At 36.6% G+C, this 23,476-nt stretch overlaps 2 protein-coding genes across 2 annotated transcripts; both read right to left on the bottom strand.

The window, feature by feature from the left end:
* Positions 1 to 1,040: 1,040 nt before the first annotated feature.
* Positions 1,041 to 15,214, bottom strand: LOC129276502 (uncharacterized). Its single transcript, XM_054912880.2, has 8 exons — positions 15,068 to 15,214; positions 10,967 to 11,116; positions 8,804 to 8,896; positions 6,577 to 6,939; positions 6,225 to 6,397; positions 5,047 to 5,448; positions 3,969 to 4,178; positions 1,041 to 3,005 (listed from the first exon to the last, which is right to left on the bottom strand). Exons 2-8 carry the CDS (start codon positions 11,079 to 11,081, stop codon positions 2,967 to 2,969), a joined length of 1,395 nt encoding a protein of 464 aa, XP_054768855.2. The 5' UTR covers positions 11,082 to 11,116; positions 15,068 to 15,214; the 3' UTR covers positions 1,041 to 2,966.
* Positions 15,215 to 16,439: 1,225 nt separating this feature from the next.
* LOC129276504 (cilia- and flagella-associated protein 107-like) lies at positions 16,440 to 21,212 on the bottom strand. The gene is made up of 4 exons (XM_054912881.2): positions 20,792 to 21,212; positions 19,659 to 19,769; positions 19,048 to 19,231; positions 16,440 to 18,627 (listed from the first exon to the last, which is right to left on the bottom strand). The coding sequence occupies exons 1-4, from the start codon at positions 20,894 to 20,896 to the stop codon at positions 18,320 to 18,322; spliced, it is 708 nt and encodes a 235-aa protein (XP_054768856.2). The 5' UTR covers positions 20,897 to 21,212; the 3' UTR covers positions 16,440 to 18,319.
* Positions 21,213 to 23,476: the final 2,264 nt, after the last annotated feature.

The following is a 23,476-nucleotide window of genomic DNA, read 5'->3' as shown; positions in this document are numbered from 1 at the left end:
CGGGCTATCACCGGAGATCTGTGTGTGGCTGTGTGATTGCTCCAGTCATTTAAAACTTTGAGTTTAACTTCCTGTACATGTAGCTTCTTTGTGATCAAGCCAATCACTATGAAGGATGAAAAATAGGAAGTTTGTTTAATGGCATCTCATTTTCATTGATCTTTCATTTGCCATTTTGTGACTTTGGATTCTGAAACCAATTGATGTGAGGGGCTATCTATAGCCCCTCTGTTATTGAACCAATCTTTTGATTATTGATGTGTGCTTTGTAAACATTATTGAAGCTAGCCTATATAAAAATATTGTTCACTTTGACTGAGTGGAAATTGTGCAGTGCCTTTGTAAAGTTTGATCAGTTTCTTTTGGAACCCAGTTTATATTAATATGCAACATTTATATAGCTATCAATCCAATGTTTCTAATATTACCCTGGCTTCTGCATGTCTACCCTGATCTAGCCTCTTGTCGAGGCCCTGTCGGCTGCTTTCCGAGCGAACATGGCTAAGCAAGGGAGAGAGCGAAGCAGAGCGCCGCGAGACAGGGCCTCTTGACATCTGGGCCGAATTTCACCGACTTTCTTTTGTTTTTTATTGTTTTTACCAATATTCCGACCAAGAACTGGTCGGTGAAAATCATCCAATGAGAGCGCGGGCCGCTATGACGTCATATTGAATATTCATGAGCTCATCTTGAATGGCGACCCGTGGATTCTTGGCGAACAGTGACGACGAAATATCAAAGAGCATTGAATATGCCTCTAAAATGCTGAATATTGACCGATTTAAGGATTTGCAAGTCGATGAAATTAAATCTGCACTGAAAGGACAAGATGTTTTTGTAAATCTACCCACAGGATATGGAAAAAATGTATTTTCATGCGATTCCACTATGCGTCGATTATCGATCTCCGCTGTGCAGTGAGCAAATGCTGTAGTGGAGCTTCCTCTTGACTCGAGTCTGACCAGCGGCTGACCAGTATCTCCCGAGAAGTTTCGGGGCGGTCTGCATGTTACGGCCAGTACTAGTAGTAGCAGTAGTAGTACCACTACTTGTAGCATTTTGCTGTTTATATCCCCTTTTATAGTGTCCCGCAATTAAATGAATCCCCTGCAGAATAGTGGACTATAGTATTCCGAACCCCGGACGAAAAAGCTTTGACATTTCATTGGTTTACTAGGTGACCGGTAATATCATGACTCATGTATATTCATTAGGAAGACGTTCCTCATGAATATATAATTCAGCTCAGATGTCAAGAGGCCATGGCTTGCACCAGGCCTAATTCGCGAAATCCCTCGCTTCGCTCGGGAAGCAGCCGCCAGGGCCTCGACAAGAGGCTAACCCTGATCAGGTGCTGCTACCGGGTGCCCATTTACTACATCTATGTGGAGAGTGGCAACATAGATAAACACTATAACTGCGTTCACAATAGCTACAGTAGAAAGGACCTTACAAATGAAAACTACTGTACAAACCATGCATATAATTTTTTTTCAAAAATTCATGAAAAGTCCTACTTTCAACTATGAAATCAGTGCATTTTCATTTCATGGTAATGTGACAATAAATCTAATATTTTGACAATCACTGGAAAATGCAACTGATGTGAAATAATACTGATTTTCAATCTTAATTTCAAGCAGTTCCCTACAAAACTGGCACAAACTGACGAGATCAAGCACAAAAATTACAATATTTGGGACAGACCACGACAGAACTCTCATCAAGACTGAAAATGCCCTGGAGCATCTACCACATAGGAGAGCTGGCCAAAAGGCAGGTTTCCCCCGTTGACATTGGTCCCCAGAGGACACCTTACCACCTAAAAAAATAAAACTCAGCTGAAGGAAGCTTAATGAGTCATCCCCTCAGTCTATATTGTTCCTAGAATCAGAACACAGAGTTTTAAAAGTAGCCACATTATCACATCATTTTTGTTTAGTTCATGCTGCTGTTTTAACCATGGAGTCCACAGAAAATGACATGGGACTTATCATCAAGGTACACGTCAGGTAAGTTTTAGACATACATTTATTGGCCATTTCGTCCTGAAGGTCTGGAATGTCTTCAGGATCTCAAAGAACAGTATCACCTTCAGCTTTGCTGCCTTACAATGGCTTTATTTGGCTCTATCTTTTTCTGTTTCTGTTACGGAAACTCCTGTAGCAATATACTGCAGAGCAGCATTCTGCTGCAGAACGCCAAGCTGGTATAAGCAATTACATAAGAAACATTTCACTTCTACGTTAATCAAGCATAGTGGCTGACCTTATAGACAACAAAAATTACTCTCGGGTCCTTTTATCAAAGTGGAGACAATGGCAGATCATGAGTCCAAAGCTTTAACCACAAGACCTTTCACAGACCACACCATGCGTCTATTGTTTGTCACAAATAAAATGAATCCAGATCCATATAAATACACTATTCCCTTATCGGTGTATGACTTATCTAGGTAGATATGAGTTGTTTGATGTCTTTCTGTTCTCTGCGTTTCTAAAAATTTAACTCCATCCTCCACTAAAAAAACGAGTCATATCTTTCAGATGCAGGGTTCCCACAGAAATTTGAAAATGGAATTCCATGACTTTTCCATGACCTTTCCATGACTAAATTGCTGCTTTCCATGACTTCCCGTGACATCCCGGGAGTTATGTAGAATTGGGGATGTCACAAAACTGGGAAAAATGGAAATCATGAACACCAATTATAATAGCAGAGTATGAGAGTTGCGAGACACAACAAACTGGAAAGCTGCCATAGCCAAGAGGTAAATGAATTCCATGACTTTTCACAAATTTTCAAAATTCTCTGACTTTTCCCTGACTTTCCATGACCACAACTTTTTCCACGATTTTCCATGACTGCAGGAACCCTGCATCTTGATACTGCTGTCTAGCGATGTATTGGCAAGAAGAGTCAACTTCAAGATGATTATACGGCTGCTGACAACGGAGGGATGACTGTTAGCTTTCTCCTTCTGGTTGTTCATCATTATCCACAGACTGTAGACAAGAAGAAAATAACAACATTAATGACACAGTCAAAAAGTGACAGAAAAGATATCAGCTCAACTTGTTGCCTAAGAATAGTGTGGACCCTGTTTGTGGTGTATGGAAATGAAAAAAAAATACAGCATGAATCAAGTTAACATTACAACTCCAAGACAAGATTGTAAGTAACTAATCTTCATAATTCTTGCACATATCGTCAACACTACTTGGATGTCCACATAATGCTAATAACTTTATTATTTCTTCATTTTTTTTATTGTCTTGTATCATACAACTACAAGCTTACTTGTTCCAGGGTTTCATTCCCCTTTCAGCTACATATGAATGTACCTATACTTTTAAGTGGGTGCAAAGTCAGATTTTCAGATAATTGATTCCAATTAAGTAAATTGTAGTTCAATTTTTGCAAATTAACACTGTTATTGAACAAGCATTCGAATGGAAAAATCACTATGTTTTTTCCCTCGAATTTTTATTAGGATTATAAGAAATGCACTCCCATCAAATCAAAACGGGAGAAATTTGGATTACTTCATTCAGAACAAAGACAGGGTGGTGTTTCACAAAGTTGTTCATAAAGTTATGCACAACTACAGTTGTGCTCAAAAGTTAGTGAACCCCTTCACAAAATGCACTCCTTCATGCTGAGTGTTGAATGTAGACAACATCATTACAATGTTCTGTGAGCCCATAGATACAAACTCGATTTAATGTAATATTTTATTACCTGAAATCACAGTTAAATATCTAAAACATGGCAGAACTTGAAGACTCTAAAATATGTTCATTTTCGAGTGGGGCTCACTAACTTTTGAGCACCACTGTATATGTAAGACTGGAGCACGTTCTTAGGTGCTGGTCAGCAGTTGTTCTTAACGTTGTATATGACTTGCGAACACCTTTATGAAACGGCACCCTGGCCGCATCATCAGATGGTGGACTACTTGAACTTACAAAGGACATTGATGGTTGACTTGGATTGCTACTTAGAACCTGATCATTCCTACATTGATACTTGTACACCAGTTGAGAACACTCCATCTGAAATTCTCTCCAGACCGACCTATCAAAACCCTCTATGACAGCCTTCAGCCAATCCCCGAAGGCACTTCTCTCGTTGACTGCTCTCGGCTGCAGCATGGTCATCAGAACCCTCTCCTGCATCTGAGCAGATTGACAGAGCAAAAAAAAAACAAAGGTAAACTCGCATCAGTCATCCTTCTAGAAGTCGAAGAAATTCTTTAGATGAGGTATGCGTTTCATAAAACTATTGTATGCTACAAGCAACTTTAAGAACGACTGGTGTTTCTTTCTTAGGCACTAGATCAACATCAATGTAAATTTAATGTACATCATTTAACACAAGAAAGGCTCCCTGTCATTCGTAAAATTGCTCATAACTTGCAGATTTGTGAAACAGCCACCAGATTACACAAAATGTATGTTCAATACATGTACAACAGACCTGCTAACCTCTGGGGATGAAAAATTGTATTCTGTGATAAAACTGTATTTTCCCAAAAAACCTGTATTTCATAATAAAATGCGTGGCGCGCGCATTCTTGGTACAGTGGCAGATACAAATTCACCCCAATGCTTACATAACGTAGTTGTCTGTGTAGAAAACATTAGTGCTCACTGTTTATAATTGGTATTACATGTCCAATTTTCGACTTTGAAAATTAGTGACACAACATTTGCTCCTGCGACAAACTGCTCCATGCTTTATTACATCCAAAATATAAGGTTAGTGTTAGAGTTTCAATAGGGTTTTACATGTATGGTAGGTTTAGGGTTATGTTAAACTTAGTTTAGGTTAATGGTAGGTGTAGTGTTAAATCCAGGGTTAAAGTTAGTCATTTGATCAGTTTGTATAACTTATAGCGGAGCAATTGTTGCCGGATCAAAAGTCAAATGGAACCGCAAAAATCATGTTGTAATCATAAATCATATGCTTATCTTGTTGACAATGAAGAATGAATGAAATAAAATGAGACCACTGTGCTCGCTAAAGCCCTTTGCCTACATGTACCTGAACAAACTGCTCGTATCTCTGAGCAACACCACCAGTTTTGGCCTCCCCATCTGCCGTTGCTGTCTGGGCTCTCGGACCTCCTTCGAGCGCATCCCTTGAAATGCTCTCTACATTCGGGCCGGGACTAAAGTTGGTGACGGAAAGAGAGGAAGGAATAGCAGGAGCAAGAGAGGAAGGAATTGCTGGAGCAAGAGAAGAGGGAATAGGAGGAGCAAGAGCAGGAGCGGGTGGATGCGGAAGGAGAACCAGGTGGTCATCGGGCGTTGACTCCTCCTTGAATCCAGGACCTCCATTATTGCTCCCTTCCTGATACACACGGGGAGAGCTGGGAGCGGGACAAATACTGACAGTTGCATTCACCGTCGGAGGTACGTGGACCTGGTTGTGAAGTCTCGTGTTCTAGTGGGGGGGGGGGGGAGGAGAGAGAGGGGGTGGTGAAAAAAAATTGAAACATGGTGATACACCTACACCTAGAAATAAACAGCAAAGGTCTGCAAGAGTGAATCAGCAAAAGGGAATTCAGGGTGCATTTCAAGAAACAAAGAGTGATTTTTACTGACTTTTGTTATAAGCTACCAAAATCCTTGCATCTGATTGGCTTAGACCATATTTATCAGTGAAAATCACTTTTTGCTTCATATCCACCTCACCCACCCAGGCACTATCAAAATCAAATCAAGAATAAAAATCTAGAGCAACTTGCTTTCAAATTTGTTTATTGAATTAAATTGAGTACTATTGTCAACTTAGGAAAATAATCTTGTAACATCAAGTATTACAGACTCAAAAGAGTTATTCATACCAATCATAATTCATCTATTATTCAAATAATCAAGCCATAAAAGACTGAATCAATCAATCAATCAATGAACACACAGTTATAGAAAACATTGATAAATACAAAAGACAAAGCGGTATTCAAAGGAAGGTCCAGCAATCGAGAGACAATAAGGGACTCGGATTATTTTCATTGTATTTCAATTAACAAGTTTGCTAATTGTTGTTGCAAACCTTCAAAACTCGCAGTATTGTCATTTATTCTATACTAAAAAAAAGGATTTACTATTTCCTTCTTATCAGTAAACATGGCCTTCTACTCAATTGAGTGAGCATGAGAATGTCCGTCATCACAAAATCATATAGGGAACATTAAATGCAAATTAAAATCAACTTACTCTGAAATTCGTTTTGTGTCTAACTTTCCCAATATGTTTTGCAAGAAAGTTGAATTTCATCATTATCCAATGATCTCGGTCTGTCAAATCAGCGACCCCACACCGAGACTTCTTTCTTGAGAGTTTCACATATCTGGTACGGATTGATTTATACCATACTTGCAAGATATTGGCTGCAACAAAAACAAAATATTTTGGGTCACATATACACCATGTACATGTAACAATATCATAAAGTGAAGCAAAACATCTACGTGTAAACAATCTCTATTATATTTGCGAAACTTAAAATCACAAGTGAATAACATCACATATTCAGAGTAAAAATGTGAAATTCAAATTTTATAATCACCTTTCTTCCCCAATTCTTTGGCCTTGGCAGCCCAGAGTACATCTTTCCTGGCGTGGTCCCTGTAATCCATTCGTTTCTTGTTGTACAGGCAGTCCGTTTCTCGGATCCACTTCACCATGCTTTCCTCCTCCGCGTTCGAGAGACTGGAAAAAATCTTGGTCTTCTTCGGTTGGGGGCCCCCATTGGTGCTGGCAACGTAGCCGTCCAGGCCGTCTTCGGATTCCCAACCCTCCGGCTCGGCAAGATTAAGGTTTGCTGACTGGGACCTGCTCCTGCTTCTCCCCCTCCTCAAGTTCAAAGACCTGGCCTTGGCTTTGTCCTTCCCTGCGGTGGAGCTGGACTTGGGGTCGTCTTCGGGTAGCTCTGTAGGAATTCGGAGGACGGAACGTCGGTTGTTGCTCTAATTTGTCTTCGATTGTTTTTTTGTTTTTTTACACCGCTCGTGACATAGTCACGCAAGGATGCTGCAACACGTAGGTGTAAGGATTTCTAGACTAGTGCAGTGCCGGTGAATAAAACATACCAGCACTCTTTATTTCATTGTCAATTATACCGATTTGTGAAAAATCCATCATGTATTTTTTTAATTGAGTTATTTGAGTATGAATGTAAAGATCAATATGGCTTAATATATTCTACATAGTATGGACCTTGTATGCTTCTGAACTCAGAGAAAGTCTTAATGAGCACATTAGAGCAAAAGCATGAACTGGTTAGCATTACTTAGGACTGTGTAAATATCTAAGGGTGTCAGTGTTGACGTACTGTATATATATTATGAACATGCATGAAGGGAAAGTTTCTGGAATCAGACCATGTATACAAAAAAAATATAGGCTAGAAATTAAAGCTTGTCTCTATACTAATAGACAATGTTGAACGATTGACTTAAGGCCATGCCATAGACCTGCAGATTGAATCACAAGATCCAATATTATCAACGTACATTCATAGTACATTCATGTGCACCTATTAAAAAAAAAAAAAAACAATGGGGAAAGATGGATTCTTCTTAAATCATATACATTGTACTATACATGCAAGTCAAAAAGCAAAAGAAAAATTGTAGTGGATGGTAGTGGACAAAGGGCAATATGCACCCTTGCAAAAAAGCATTCACTAAATTTGCACTTATCGCAATCCTTGCAGGCAAGGTGCACCCTTTTTTGTGACATGACTACTTCACGTTGATCCTGATAGACCGGTTGACAAGTATGTGTTCACTCAGAACTCTGAATTGATTAATAATCAGTTCTTGTATAGCGCGTAACACAATATGAATAATGTCTCTATGCGCTTCCAAAGGACTTGGATATTATTGCCCGGAGACTAATCCACTGGGCCACAACGCTCCACATTTTTTGTTCCTCTCTTATTCTAAGAGAATATCTCAGTTCCTAAGATCTAACTACTAGTTCTACATATTTATTCATACTCTCCCCTTTGATTTGGATTCATCATATTCTTTTGTAAGTTTTATTTTTTCACTCCCATCGACCAGGAAGGAATATGAAGGCCCCTCATGATCATGACGTTGAGAGCACACGTTTACTGAAATGATTGCATTGCAAAAGAATTGCTGTTATAAAATAGGTGTGTTATTTCAAGCATTGCGATTGGCCAATACGCGTCACATGACGCACGCATGCAAGCACGGCAGTGCAAAAGGTGCGCAACGAAAATTGACATTGCACGCTCAAGCAGACCAGTGCGGTAGAAGTCCAACAAAACTGTACTGTAAATTTTTAAGAATTTGTTTCTGTGTTGTTATTTTATAAAACAAATAATGCAGTTGCTCTGTTGTGCGTAAGAGTAAATGCAGAGAAAGCTCGGTTTCTTCAGATGGTGCACACTGGGCACTCGCCGCAAGCGGCTCGTGTACAGTGCAGCACCTATCTAAAGAAACCTTGCATGCTTTGCATTTCCACTAACGCACTCGGCTGCATGCATTATTTGGATATTAACCAATAATGAGCTCAACAAAGATATAACTTAATGCACTTACATTGTAAACTGTACATACATGTATTAAAATATGAATGCATCTACAGTGTACACATTTGAATGCACTAATAATAATACACAAAATGCATGCATGTACACATTTGCACGTATACAAATTTGAATGCATCTACACAACTTGAATGCGCTAACATGTACACATACTTAAATCCATCTACACAAATTGAATGCATTTACACATTTTCATGATTTTGAATGCACTTACCAGAGGAACCAGGCTCTATATTGACGTAGACAGGATTCATTTCTTCCTCATCGTCAACCGATATACCAAAATCCATAGGGTAATATGTGTCATCTAAACAAAAAAATATTGAAAAAAAAGAGAAATTGAATTAAGAAATAATACCATCATCTTGTTCCCTTCGTGTTAATCTGTATCTGTACCAATTGTCTCTTTGATCGGACCATCCATGGAAGAAATCTTCCACCCCCCCCCCCCAAAGGAATTCAAATTAAAGGGATTGAAATTCTTTACTGGATCTATTCTCAATGTATGGCAAGTTCCCCCAAGTCTGCGCAGTCCCCCTTGTCTGCGCACACGCGTATCTGCACGATTCTAGTAAAAGAAGATACGCAGCGAACACAGACTTTACACATGCAAGTCATAGACAGATATTCTTTTAAAAATCCTACTCAAAATTCGTGGAAAAACAATGAATTTGGGGCATTTTATGTGACGGCCTTAATAAAATGCAGACTTTCTCATCAAAATCCCTGAATCGTGTGCAAAGTGAAAGGGTGCGCAGGCATTGGGTACCATTTTTTTTTTCAATCTTAAAATGACTGCCCAAGGTTTTTTCCAAGAAAATTCTACATTTCTTTCATATTTTTATGAGATATTTTAATTTGGTACACTTACTCATAATAATATAATGACCATTATTAACTGAAAGATTTTGTGAAATAAAAAGAAAGTCATGTTAAATCTTAATTCATATCGTTATTCATATCGTTATTTTTTCAGGGGCTATTTTTTTCTTCACATTGGGGCAATTTATAACTTGGGGGAAGGTCAAGTCCACCCCAGAAAAATGTCGATTTGAAACAAGAGAGAAAAATCAAACGAGAGTAACGCAGAAAATTTCATCAAAATCGGATGTTAAATAAGAAAGTTATGACATTTCAAAGTTTCGAGAGTTATATGCACAACTCAGTGATATACAAATGAGACAGTCGATGATATCCCTCACTCGCTATTTCTTGTTTTTATTGTTTGAATAATGTAATATTTCAGTTTCTACAGATTCAACTTTAACTTGGCGGAACCATAAAATGTTAAAACAATTCAACTCCACATGTTCAGGAAAGAATAAAACTTTGTTTCACATTAGAAGGGGGAGAAAATAAAAATATTTCATATAATAAAATACAAAAGAAATAGTGAGTGGGTGATGTCATCAGTCACTCATTTGCATATCGACCAAGACGTGCATACAACTGTTCTGTGAAATTAAGCAAAACCTTAAAATTCATTACCATACTTATTTTACGTCCGATTTTGATAAAATTTTCAGTGTTGTGCTTGTTGAATTTTTCTCTTTTTATTCCAATCATCTTTCTGCTGGGGTGGACTTGTCCCTTAATGGCCGCACTGTACTTTTCATGCCACTATCAATTATGCCATTACTGCTAATATTATTGTTCTATGGAATATTAATTTGTCTTAACATACTTATTATTTGTGGGAAATCTCAATGCGACTCTTGAATGGTGGTCGCCCCAAAGCATGCAATTTGGTGAATTTTAGGGGCAATTTGCATTGTCAATAGGCCAAAATCTCCCATTGCCTTTATACATGTGTGCACTATTTTCTATGCTGGTATTGAGTCTCTTCTGGCCAAGCCTTTTTACAGGGTGCTACTTAACTTTTTAGACACGCTTGCCCGGTCGGGCAAGTAAATTCTGAAATAGTTGGAATATACTTGCTAAAAAATCTACTACACTTGCCCGAAAAAATCCTTGAAAAAAAAGGTCTACCTCTTTAAAAGAAAGTTTTGTGGTTTTATAAACCATTTACCTTTTTCTCTCTTTTGACATGAACTGATCTACCTTGTTATTGCACTTTTTTTTCCAAAGTGATTTTATCTTGCCTGCCATGACCAAAATTAGGGTCAATATCATATCATATTGACCCTAATTTTGGTCATTCTACTGTGTGAATTTTGCTTGCCCATTTCGGGCAAGTAGTTTGGTCTTTACTTCAAAACACTTGCCCAACTCTAACTTCTACTTGCCCAGGGCTATCGGGCAAGTGCTTATGTAGCACCCTGCTTTTTATCCATGGAAGATTCATTAAATTCTGTATTAAGCCATACTCATTTGTGATGAATATGTCAATTAGGGATGGTTTTATAAAAATACAAACCTTCTGGCAGGTCAACTTCTTGCTTAATTCTGACAAAATCGGCAGATCCCTCAGAAACTTTGGTCACCGTAACTTCCTTGTCCATTGCATCAGCACCAGAGCTTTCCTCCTCCATCTTGTTTCATGTGATGCTTTCACAACAAACTTCAGCTGTCGGGGTAAAAAAGAAACGGTAACAGATCAATTTGAAGTTAATTGTGATGATGTCATATCTTTTTATTTCTCCCTGTGAGGTGAATTTTACAAATTGAATCACTGTTTTCATTCAACCTTCAAGGTACATGTTGGCCAAAATTCACAGAGAAGATATGAAGTCACTCTTGAATCCCGTATTTAAATTTTAGTTATATATACCGGTAATTATATAAATAATGAAAATTGTTTTACAACAAGTATTATATAATATTAAATAAGTAATTACAACTAAAATGTAAATTGTATGTAAATAATTATCATTTGTTAAATTTGTCTATATAATTGTGTTACAAACAGTAGAATGACCATAATTAGGGTCGATATGATATTGACCCTAATTTTGGTCATGGCAGGCAGGATAAAATCACTTTGGAAAATGAAATGCAATAGATCAGTTCATGTGAAAGGAAAAAGGTAAATGGTGTATAAAACCGCAAAACTTTTTTTTGAAGAGGTAAACTTTCTTTTTCAAGGATTTTTTGGGCAAGTGAAATAGATTTTTGGGCAAGTATATTCCAACTATTTAAAGATTTACTTGCCCGACCGGGCAAGCGCTTCTAAAAAGTTATGTAGCACCCTGCGGCCTGCACATATATAGACCCCATGTCTAGGCTCCGTGATAACAAGAAAAAAACATATTATAAAAATATCATCATGGAGTCCTTGAGGCTAGGTTTTGTCCTAAGTTTGTGAACGTTCTTGTAAATTTAGGATCATATCTTCAAAAAATTACAAATAAAAAAAGAAAAAACAGAGTAAGTCTACCGCACTGAATTTGCACAGAAATCAAGTTGACGGCATGCTAGCAGCAGGCCTCCATTCGACATGGGGTCCGAGCGTAATGCAGGAGCGAATGGCTGAGCATCTTCCAGGTTGCATATCGCATGCGGCGCGGCGCAATTAACAGTGCTCGCATGTATTGACTTTTGTATGTCGAACAGAGGGCAGGCTTTTGAATGGCAGGCACAAAACATTTTGATACATTTCAAGATTTATGAAATATTGGGATAGAAAGAGAAAGTAAACATTGCAAATAAAAAAGACGATTAGATCTGTATTATATCTATAGTGTGCTGCACTCGACCCAGGTGAGGTAAATGGGTACCGGCAGGAAGTACATGTAATTCCTCAAAAAGCTGTGTGAACCTGAATTGGTAGCCTAGCTTTATAGCCGGGATAATAATAAATGCAGGGCCCGCTGGGAGAACAGTTTTCAGAACTGAAGTGGCTACCCTTGGTAAATATACCGTTATTATTATTAAATTCAGAAAATATTGATGCAAATTTCATTATGTGTTCATTTTAAACAAAATATATTGCAGAAAAGCTTAAAGGGATCGTTTAACTTTATGAGCAGCTGATTTAAAAAATTCTCAAACTGAGACGAAACATGTGTACGAGTGCCTGTATTTGTCCTCAAAAACCCTGAAACAGACTTCAATATAGGATGAAAAACTGTAATTTAGATACAAGTAGCAATTTATTAGCTTGATTTTGAGAACCGTCTAGTAGACAGGCTCAGCTTATGACCAATTTTCTCCAATTCAAAAAGTCCGTTGGCTATGTTGACTGCCTTCTGCTGTGTGTATCTCCTATACACACGCTATTAGCTGCACTGTACATTCAGTGTATACCTTGTACACACTGTATGTAGGTCATGCTGTGTTCATCTAGAGTTAATGTGTTGTGTTGCACAGATTCGCTCTATACACATAGTCATTGAAACCAGCTCCCAATTATTTTGAAACTTTGGTTTACATCTCCAATGTTTTAAATTGATCCTGTAGATATACTTTGAAACTTTTGAGATGGTATTTTTACACTATAAGCCTAATGTTTAGCTCATTTTCAAGAACCAAAATGAGAATTTTTTAAATCAGAACAAAGTGAAATGATCACTTTAAAGGAGAATGAAACTCTTGGAGCAAGTTAGCTTTTGTGAAAGCAGAAAAATCAAAGAATAAGATCAACAAAATTTTGAGTAAAATAGGACTAGCAATAGAAGAGTTATGAGTATTTGAATGTCGAGATCACTAATGATATGGAGATCCTCCCATTGGCAATGCGACCAAGATCTATGATGTCACAGATGAACAACTCTCCCCTTTTGAACACTGAAAATATACCCCAAAAAATCTCTTTTTGCTCATTCTAATCATATGACAAACGATTCATCAATGATATAATGTTGTGAAACCTCTGTACTTGTCCTCTCATAAAGAGAACACCTCACCTTGTGATAGACTCTTTAAAAGTGAGAATATAAGTGAAATAAGTACTAAAGTAATAAGGGAGTTGTACGTGTGTGACATCATAGATCTTGGTTGCATTGCAAATAGGAGGATCTACATGGCATTAGTGATCTCAATATTCAAATGCTCATAACTTTCTTATTATTCATTCAATCTTCCTCAAACTTTCAACAATATGTTTCTTAGAATTTTCTCTTTGATATGGATTCAGCTGGTTTCAAGGGTTTCATTCTCCTTTAACATGTCAAATTCATCGGCCGATAAAAATCATAAATCGTAAAATACTTGCATTGGTCGATACATACATGTATCATAAAGATTGATTTATGATATTTATCGGCCGATGCAAGTATTTTTTTAATCTAAGTTGGCACTGCTAATGATATTGTCGCAATCTATACACGCGTCTGTTCTCTACGTATCAATAACAAAGATGGCAAGATGGCGACAATAACAGACTGGGTAAGTAAACGCTAGTGCTCTTAATTATTTTTCTACTTTGTTCCTATTTATTGAATAAATATACGCACCGTTAGTGGATTCGGGGGGGGGGGTAAATATTGTTTTGGCCCATTTACGTAATTTTGGGCTCAAAACCTTAAGTAAAATGTGTGATCTAGGTCTAGTTTCACCGTGGGAAAAACTACTGTGCGTGTAGAGCAATGGTATGCCCACCCAGGCTTCATGGAGAGTAAGCCTACGTCAGTATTAAAAATGACTTTTACTCTCCAGAAGCCTCCTGGCTATACGAGCCCAATGGCAGACATAGCAGTTTTTTCTCCTCTCTTTTCCCTTTTTTTTGTTTCTTTTCCCCCTTTTGCCTTGATTTTTTCCTTTTTTTTTCGCTCGGCCAATACTCTGACTCGGAGGGGGCTGGGCCCCTGGCCTGGGGCCCCACCTGGATCCGTTAATGTAGTATGATGGTGGTCCCCAAGTCTGCGCACCTAACAATTTGAGTTAAGATTTAACATGAATTTCTTTTTATTTCACAAAATCTTTCAGTTATTTGTTCCTTATATTAATAATATCATAAGTGGACCAAATATCTCATAAAAATTTGAAAGAAATAATATATAATTTTTATATGATTTTCTTTGAAAAAACCTTGGGCAGTCATTTTCAGATTGAACACAATGGTGCCCCAGTCTGCGCACCCACTTACTTTACTTACACCCGATTTGGGAATTTTGGTGAGAATGGCCAATCATGAGCATGGCAATGGAATGGCTGCAATTTTTTTTGAGGCCGTCACATGAAATGCCTAAAATTCATTGACATTGTCATTGACATTATTTTTCCACCATTTTGAGTCAGATATTTAGTGGATATTTGTCAAAGTCTGTATTCGTTGCGTATCTTCTTTTAGTATTCTGCTCTAGTCTAGAATCGTGCAGATACACTGTCAACTCATGCGGTTTAGCCGGCGACTTCTCTTATGTGCTATTTGAATGTATATATCCAGGAATCGTGGTATGACACATTCATTTGTGTGCCTCAGAAATTACACACGCTCGTATGGCAATGGCCAATTGACCTGCGTAGTCTACACAATGAGGCGGCGCTTTCGCAAAATCACAGGGAAAATCAATGGCCTATTTTCTGTATTTAAAACTGATAAAAAAGATAATTTAATGAAATATTCGTCTGTACTTACCGTTATATTGTCACTATACCATCTTCTCATACACAGTTTCAATGATTCACATCAATTTTGTAGGGATTATTATCAGAATTGGACCTTAGACTCAGTCAGAAAAGTAAGTCTGGAACAACCGCGACCGACGCCACACAATAAAAAGATAGCCTCTTTACAAGGACAGTTTAGAAAATTAAACATTTAACGTAACTAAACTGGCCTGCAAGCTGTATAAATGGGCATGATAAAAATAGCCACCCTACAACATATCTGCATGAAACTGGAAAATTAAAATCGATTAGAACAAACGAATAGTCCAGCCAGTCGTGTTATTTCTTTCCTTTTTATTGTAAGTTTGGTTTCAAACATATTTTCCACCGACAAGATTATATGATCATATATATTGCATGGGCTAATACTTTTGGGGAAAGGAAAAAATAATTTGAGAAAAAAAATCCAGTAATGATAGAGAGAAAAGAATTAATGAAGACTCACCTCTAAAACTGTTAAATTACTTCAGTATATATGAGATCCCCCAAATTCATTCCCCTGATTTGAAGAATTAAAAAAAACTTAACAAAACTTATTTTAAAAATATGTAGAAATCTTGAAGAAAGTGGATTGAAGCATTAATTGTTCGATAATGGAAAACATTGATCACTTGTCAAATACTAAATGCAGTCTGATTACAAGAAGTTTGTGTGAAACTGTATTTTAAACATGATCTATTTTTGCTTTGCTTTTTTTTGTGGGGAGCTGACAAAAAGGTTGGATACTTCCAGTCAAAAGTAAATATCCATGTTGTCGTATGCATAAAACAATTCATTTGTAATATGATCGAGTCCTTCAGCACTACCTTTATACTTCTTTTTAATTTCTTCTGAAAAAAAAATTGTGCTTATTAACCATGAAAGTTTCCCCCATGCCGATGTGTTTGCTAATTTATCTCCTCCCCCCCCCTCCCTCTCTCTTGTTTGTGCCATATTCGCCCATCACAATATTTGCATACTATTTGATCATCTAGCTCTCCCCCTCCCAATTTCTCTCAATCTATCTCTCTCTCTCCTGTCCCCCTTTCCACCTTTCTCGTACATACCCCCTCCATCTCTCTATATGACAATAATAAATGTGATTTCTAAGGTGCCAATAATCCTCCCCCCCCCCCCCTCCTCTACCATGATTTGTTGAGTGAAAATTGAATTTTCATATACTCTCTCAACCTTGTGAGAAAAAAACCGACGTGTTTACACTTTTATTTGAAATAAAAAGATGATTTCAGTCAATATTGTAATATCTTCAGCTTTTATTTCTCGATTCATTATGGACCAGAATTGAATTGAATCCCTTCCACCGATACACAAAAGTCACAAACACAGTACACATATGCATATCATGTTCTCTTAGACTTTATTCTAGAATTGATTTCAAACTATCCAGATAACAGCACTGTAATATAAACATATATATATTCACATTCACATTTCTTTCCAAACATTTTATCACCAATAAAGCACATGATTTTGCATAGATTAATTTGATCACATAATTGATACTGACATTTGGTATAGCCTTGCATCATTCATGGTAAGCATATGAAATATATAGTTTTGCATTCAACATTATGTATTTGTAATCTCATGAGAAAATGTGTATTCCAAAATTTCTCTTATGCGTCAATAAAGGGGTAAAAACAGGCTTATATCGTCATTCAACTTATGAAATCAGAAGAATCTCTGAAGAAACTGATTTGTTAGCACAGTAAAGCTTCCAAGCAAAAATACTGAATTTAAATTGTACAGGTAAAAGGTGCAATGTACACATACATGTAGTTTGTAATTCACACATCCTTTTTTTTTCTCCTTTATTTGGTGTTTTATTAAGCAAGATAAGTTTGAAGATCGGGGGGGGGGGTGAAAATGAAAGCTACAAAAATGTTTTCATATGGCTTAGGAGATTTCCAATATTAAAGGGAAAATGGACTTCAGTTAAGATTCTTTGGAAAAATTTCTGGATACATCTTCATTATTTCATATTTCTAAAATCTGAATTCTCATTAAATACTCAGGTTGACTTGTTTGTTAGGCATATTCCTAATGTTACAGACATGTGTGCCCTGTTGCATAAAACCTATGATTGTTACTTATTAACTTTGCTACCAATCATAAATCCTACATGTATGGAGATCTTGAATTTGATTGGCTATTGAACCTTTTTTTTGTAATTGATGGAAGATATTTTTCTCTTATTGGTATGTTTCACACACTAGAGAATAGAGAATGCAACTGGAGTTGGATATATGCTTACTAGTGCGTTTGATTGATCAAACACAAATTCACATGTAAAACTTGATCATTTTCTTGTTCAATTTGGCAATGAATGTTAATAAGTGGGACAACACAATATCAGCTTATCAGAGTCCAATCGGAGTAGTACACCAAAAATTTACAAAGTCATTAATGAGTATGGGCATATGATCGAAAGTCTGAAACAGTAATAAGAGTTCAATTAGACATACAACTTCAAATTGAACTCTCCTTTGAAATATGTCTGAACATGATTTCCTACGATTACAATTGTACACTGATTTGTTCTCCAAACAACAACTTATCAATTAAATTAGAAAATACATGTGCATGAAAGAAAATAAAGGCCGCACCATAGATGAATAGATCTAAAGATGGATCAGTGAATACTGTTCATATAATATCAATTTTGCATAGCAATACATGATCATGTAATAAAATTGCATAACATTACCAACATTGCGAATCACAGCACAAAATAAAAGACAAATCATTACAATATATAAACTGTATGTCAGGATGTAATTGTATGTACATTAAACATCTATTTTATAGGATTTGGTGAAATTAATATAAGCTGCCATTATGATAAACATAACAGTTCGTTTTAATTACTTTTAGACATGTATATTGGTCGTAAAAATTAATGATTACTATTTGGAAATACAAATTTAAATATGTGGAGGAATTGTGACAATATGCATCAATGATCTTTTCTCACAAAATATAATTCCTGTCAGTGAATGATGATAAATGGAACTAGTAAATACAATTTAAAATGCATGATATGAAATGGACATGTACCCAAAATATAACATTGACCCCCGATGGTTCACCAAGGACTCTCATGATCACATTCATCATGGCCTAAATAAATAACATTTCAGAATGACGTCCTTTGCAACGTTCCTGTCACTGATCAACACCTTAGTCAACAGTTCACATTGTCTCTTACACTCGATTCTCTTCAAACTGAAACGGGCGCAGGGCCGGGTCTGGACACAGCCTCGTTCCTCGTCCTCATATGCATTTGTTCCGGAGTTTGGAGGATGGAGGTACTGCGCAGGTTGATATCCTTATTGATCTTGTTGACGGGATGCATTCTTGACGACAGCGACCTGTGCGGGGCGAAGTGTTCGGTGACAAGAGCGGCCCTTGGTTTGTTTTTGTAGTCTAGTCCATATGTCGTGCTGTAATTATTCAGCCTCTTGGCTGCTTCTTCTTCTTGCCATTTCTCCTGCAGTCTGTCTCTCAAACCAAAGTTTGTAGGTTCACCTGTAGAAGGAAAAATTGTAAAGATATTAAAGATTAATACTGATGGACTGAAGAAAAATATAATTTGAAACAATATTTTTTATGAGCTGAGAAAAAAAAGAGGACAGAGATTATCATTTCCTGATTTTTCTTCACTACTCGTCTCAGGTATTTGGTGTTTCAAAAAAAGTTAAGGGCGACTTTTTACAGTTATGCTTAGAGCTGACGCACACATGATATGTGACACACAATCTCATTGATTAATACACAGTGGTATGCGTCCTCTTAGCATGATTTGGCCAATACAGTGATGCCTTTTATATCACATGCAACTGGAAAAGTTATAAAGAATATTATATAATAAATTCATACTTAACTCTCTGTGAAACGCCCCCCCCCCCCACCCATTTGGTTTGGGAAAGCAATGGGTTAAAGCCTCACCTTTAACGGGATGATCGGTTTTCTCAGGCTCCCAAGCTAGTTTTTGGCCATCCCAGTGCCTCAGCTCTGGAAGCTTGTCACTCTCCGACCTCTCGCGCTTGTTGAACTGTTCATCGTACCACGAGATGAGATTGTTCTTTAGATCCTTGTTATGGTGAGCGAAAATCAAGGTTTGATCAAGGCCCTGTGTAAAGAAAAAAAAAATGGATTCATGTTAAAAATGACTTATTTCAAATACCAGCATGGAAGATACGATAAAATAATTCATTTATTCCTTCATTATATGGCTTATGGGACATTCAGGAATCAGGGCACCCCCCCCCCTATTATATGGCTTATGGGACATTCAGGGCACCCCCCCCCCCCCCCCCCCCCGTATGGGGCTTATCAGGCTATCTTGTTGAATAAAGAAAAAATACTATTTCAGAAATAAAGATCAGAATCATAGGAAACTTGACATGAAATATCTCACCAATTTCTTAAAGACTTCAGTTCAAATGTTTGTCAGGGATTCGTAAACTCCCATATTGTGAATATTAAATTACAAAGGGGAATTGAATGAGGGGAGAGGGGAGGGTGGCTTTTATTTTCTTTGTTTTAATTGAACTTACTTCGTTTTTCATTTTAGCTGCTCTTCTGGTCATAACATCTGGAGCAAAATTCCTGTTGTTCACATAATCCTTTCGATGAGTTGATGTGTGTTTCTCTCCTCCTTTCTCAAACTGTAAGTAAACAAAAAGTTATAAAAATCATAAATTGTAAGTAGAGTGCAGTCAGACTCGATCAGAATTGTTCAATTCTAAATAATACAAAAAACTATGTTACATACCATGATCTTGATTGTATTAGCTTGATTTTAAGAACATGTATTAAAAGTCACTGTTGATTGAATTTTAGATTCTTAATTTGACAGTGTCTTAAAGTCAATCCCCAGGCCAATAATATTGGATTAATCCCAGCCAGATGAGTTTAAAATATTTTACTTTAACTTCTATTTTGGTCTAAGAAAAGGGCTAAATGGAAGAAAAAAAGTAGAAGGGGAAACATTTGATGTTGTTTCGTTTGGGTATCTCTTTCCAGGAATTGAATTAACAAGCTGGACTTCTCCATCATATCTACCCAGTTGTTGTCCGGACAGGTTATGTGTCCAGACAATCAATTTTAAACAATCATTTGAAAAATTAACAAGCGAAGTTTCATCAACTTTACACAAATTGTTGGGCAATATTATAGAGAACAAAATAGGAGATTACAGCTACTGAATTCATATTTTTAGTGTAATCCAAAGACAAAAAAAGATGGCTTCAAACTTATAAGTGTTCGGACACCAATTAACCCCCAAAGGCCCATGTGTTTTTCTCTTCTCACTGACTTGAAATTAAACTAAAGTTATAAACTAAAGTTAGACTCCTCGATGTCTATTACTTAGCCTAATATATTAATAGATCTAATGTTACTTCCTTACTTTAAAAAATTTCTCATAGGAATTTTATTAGGACCTAGGTTTTACTTGGCCATTTTCAATTTACAGAATATATTTTCTGATTTGTGGACTAAGTTATCATTGTCCGCCACAATAAAACAGCAGTTGGCCGCATGCAATCCCGCGCCCGAGTCGGTAACTAAGGGAACATAGCGGGCTGGAGGCGGCCGTTTCAAGACCACTAGTGTGCAACAGGTGTTTTCCGCTGCCGGGGTGCAGCAACCTGCGGAAAAAATGGGGGAAAGAAATTGCAAAACTTACCTTGTTTCTTTCCTCGGACCAATTCCCGATGAGCACTTTTCCCGCATATCTCTGCTCTATCCTCCATCCTGGAAGATTCCATTTCTTCGGGTCACCGTGAGCCATATCATAAAAGTTGTTTGTGTTGGGGTTGTTAAAAATGGGGATCCTTCCTTCGCCGCGATTCCCAGTCGAGTCGAATCGTGTGTGCACTTTTTAATTGTGATGATACCGTAGCTGCAAAAGGCGCCGCGATCTTACCACGTAAACACACGTGTATTGTTTGTGTGTACGGGGCCGGGGCGATATGGATACCACCTGTATTGTTGACGTGTTGTCGTCAAGGAAAACTCCACGTCGGGCCGGGGGGCGGAACAAGGAAGTCCCAAACTTAACTTGATTGGAGCATGGACCTATAGGTCCATGATTGGAGCGAGGTCGTGGCCAGGGAAGTGGAAGAGAAGGGAGGAGGGGGGGGGGGGGGGTAATAGGACTTACATATGAGTGGAGCCACGCAGTTTGAGAAAATTTCTTTGAAAATTATTATTATCATTTTAAAATTATTTTATATATTTTAAAATGATTATAAAAACATGAAAAAGGTTTTCAGGTTTTTAATATAAAAACAAACTTTTTTTCAACTTCAATATTGAAGTTGAAAAAAAGTTTGTTTTTGTTTGGTTCCTTTCATCTAGAGTTTATTTACACTTTGACATTTTTTTAAATTTGCATTTATAAGTAGTAAATGTGGAAATGAGATTTGGACAATAAGAGCACTTAATACGGAATTCGAAAAATGAAGTGGAGCCACGCACTTTAAAAGCACAATTGAGATGGGCAACCTTTGCGTAAATTTTTTTAACGATTATTAAACGGTTTGAGCTTTTTGAGAAAAGTTCTTTGAAAATTCGCGTATTCTTTTTATTATCATATATTTTTTTTTATTATAAAAAGGTTTTCAGTGGGTTTGAATTGAAGTTGAAAAAAGTTTGTTTTCATTTTATCTAGAGTTATGTTTACACTTTGACATTTTTTAATTTCTATTTATATGTAGTAAATGTGGAACTGAGATTTGGACTATATAAGTGTACTTATAGTACGGAATTCGAAAAATGAAGTGGAGCCACGCACTAGGTTTGAAGCACAATTGAGATGGGCAACATTTGCGTAAATTTTTATATTTTTTAAACAATTATATATAAAACGGTTTGAGCTTTTAATTGAAGTTGAAAATTTGTTTTTTGTTTCTCCGGCTTATCTTAAAACTTAGAATTTTCGTACTTTTATCATTTATGAAACTGAAATTTTGACATTAATTGCACTTGATTTGGAATTCGAAAAGTAGAGGAGTTTTTCAGCGGCAATATATATATGTACTTTCTTGCAATTGGGTGTAAAGTTCATCCTGACAAACAGTTATTGTAAAGATAGAAAAAAAAAATTTAAAACATTGATGAAGGCTCGTGGGAAGCCCATCAAAGATTTAAAAAGTTATTAGATTTTTTTTTTTATTTGTGACGATATGCGAGCGCTTAAAAAAATCAATTAAATGCCAGTTTCTAAAAATATTGTACATTAATTTTATTGTACCTTCAGTGTATCAAAAGGCAAATCATTTCACATCCGCTCCTGGATGCAAAAAAATAAATAAATGAATTTTAGTCATGAACTATTGAAAATATTTATATTCATGCATTTTAACGTATATTATTATGGGGCAGCAGCTCGTTTATGACGTCACGAGTCAAAAATTTAAAATTCCAATAACTTTCTTAATCGTTGACGGATTTTCCTCAAACCTTCACCAATACATTTGTTTGGGGGTTTTTTTATAATGTTTTTACAACAAATTTATCGTCAGGGAGAACTTCCCCTTTAAACATTCGAATGGGAAACGGTTCTTATTGAACATTACACTAGGCCTAATTCTGGCGTAGAACAAAAGAGGCATCTACTATCGATTTAAATTACTCATCAAATAATTTCTTCTGAATTCATACTGATTTAATCCTATCCACGGTAGCGTTGAATATTTCAAAGTTAATTTTGTATATAGTGTGTATACATTCGTGTTACATCTATATTAATTTATAGAATTTTGCTGATTATTTTACTATATTCATATTATATATTACCCTTATATAATTTCGATAGGGGGTCTACATCTTACAAGCCTTGCTTTTAGTAGACCCCTCCACCTTTTTTTCATTTTTTAAATTACTGCATAATGCAGATGTTGTATATTCTACTGTAAATGATTTATTATGAAATGTGCTTTGAGAATTTGTGGAATATGAATATATGATTAAATATAAATAAAAAAATATATATACATAAATGGCAAGAGAGTGTATTTTAGCATCCACTTGCATGGCAGATGCTTTTGGAACGTCGTGAGAAATGAAATGCCCGTCAAATCACGATGGACAAAATAGAAGGCTTTGTCGAAAGTTAGTGGACCGCGGGGCCCGTTTCATAAAGCTGTTCATAAGTTACCAATGACTTTACGCACGACTAGATGATGGTGACCATTTCTTGTTCTTAAAGGAGAATAAAACCCTTGAAACCAGCTGAATCCATATCAAAGAGAAAAATCAAAGAAATATATTGTTGAAAGTTTGAGGAAGATTGAATGAATAATAAGAAAGTTATGAGCATTTGAATATTGAGATCACTAATGCCATGTAGATCTTCCCATTGGCAATG

This window comes from Lytechinus pictus, chromosome 14 (assembly GCF_037042905.1).
Source record: "Lytechinus pictus isolate F3 Inbred chromosome 14, Lp3.0, whole genome shotgun sequence".
Classification (NCBI taxonomy): domain Eukaryota; kingdom Metazoa; phylum Echinodermata; class Echinoidea; order Temnopleuroida; family Toxopneustidae; genus Lytechinus; species Lytechinus pictus.
This window is presented reverse-complemented; position numbering and strand designations above follow the sequence as displayed.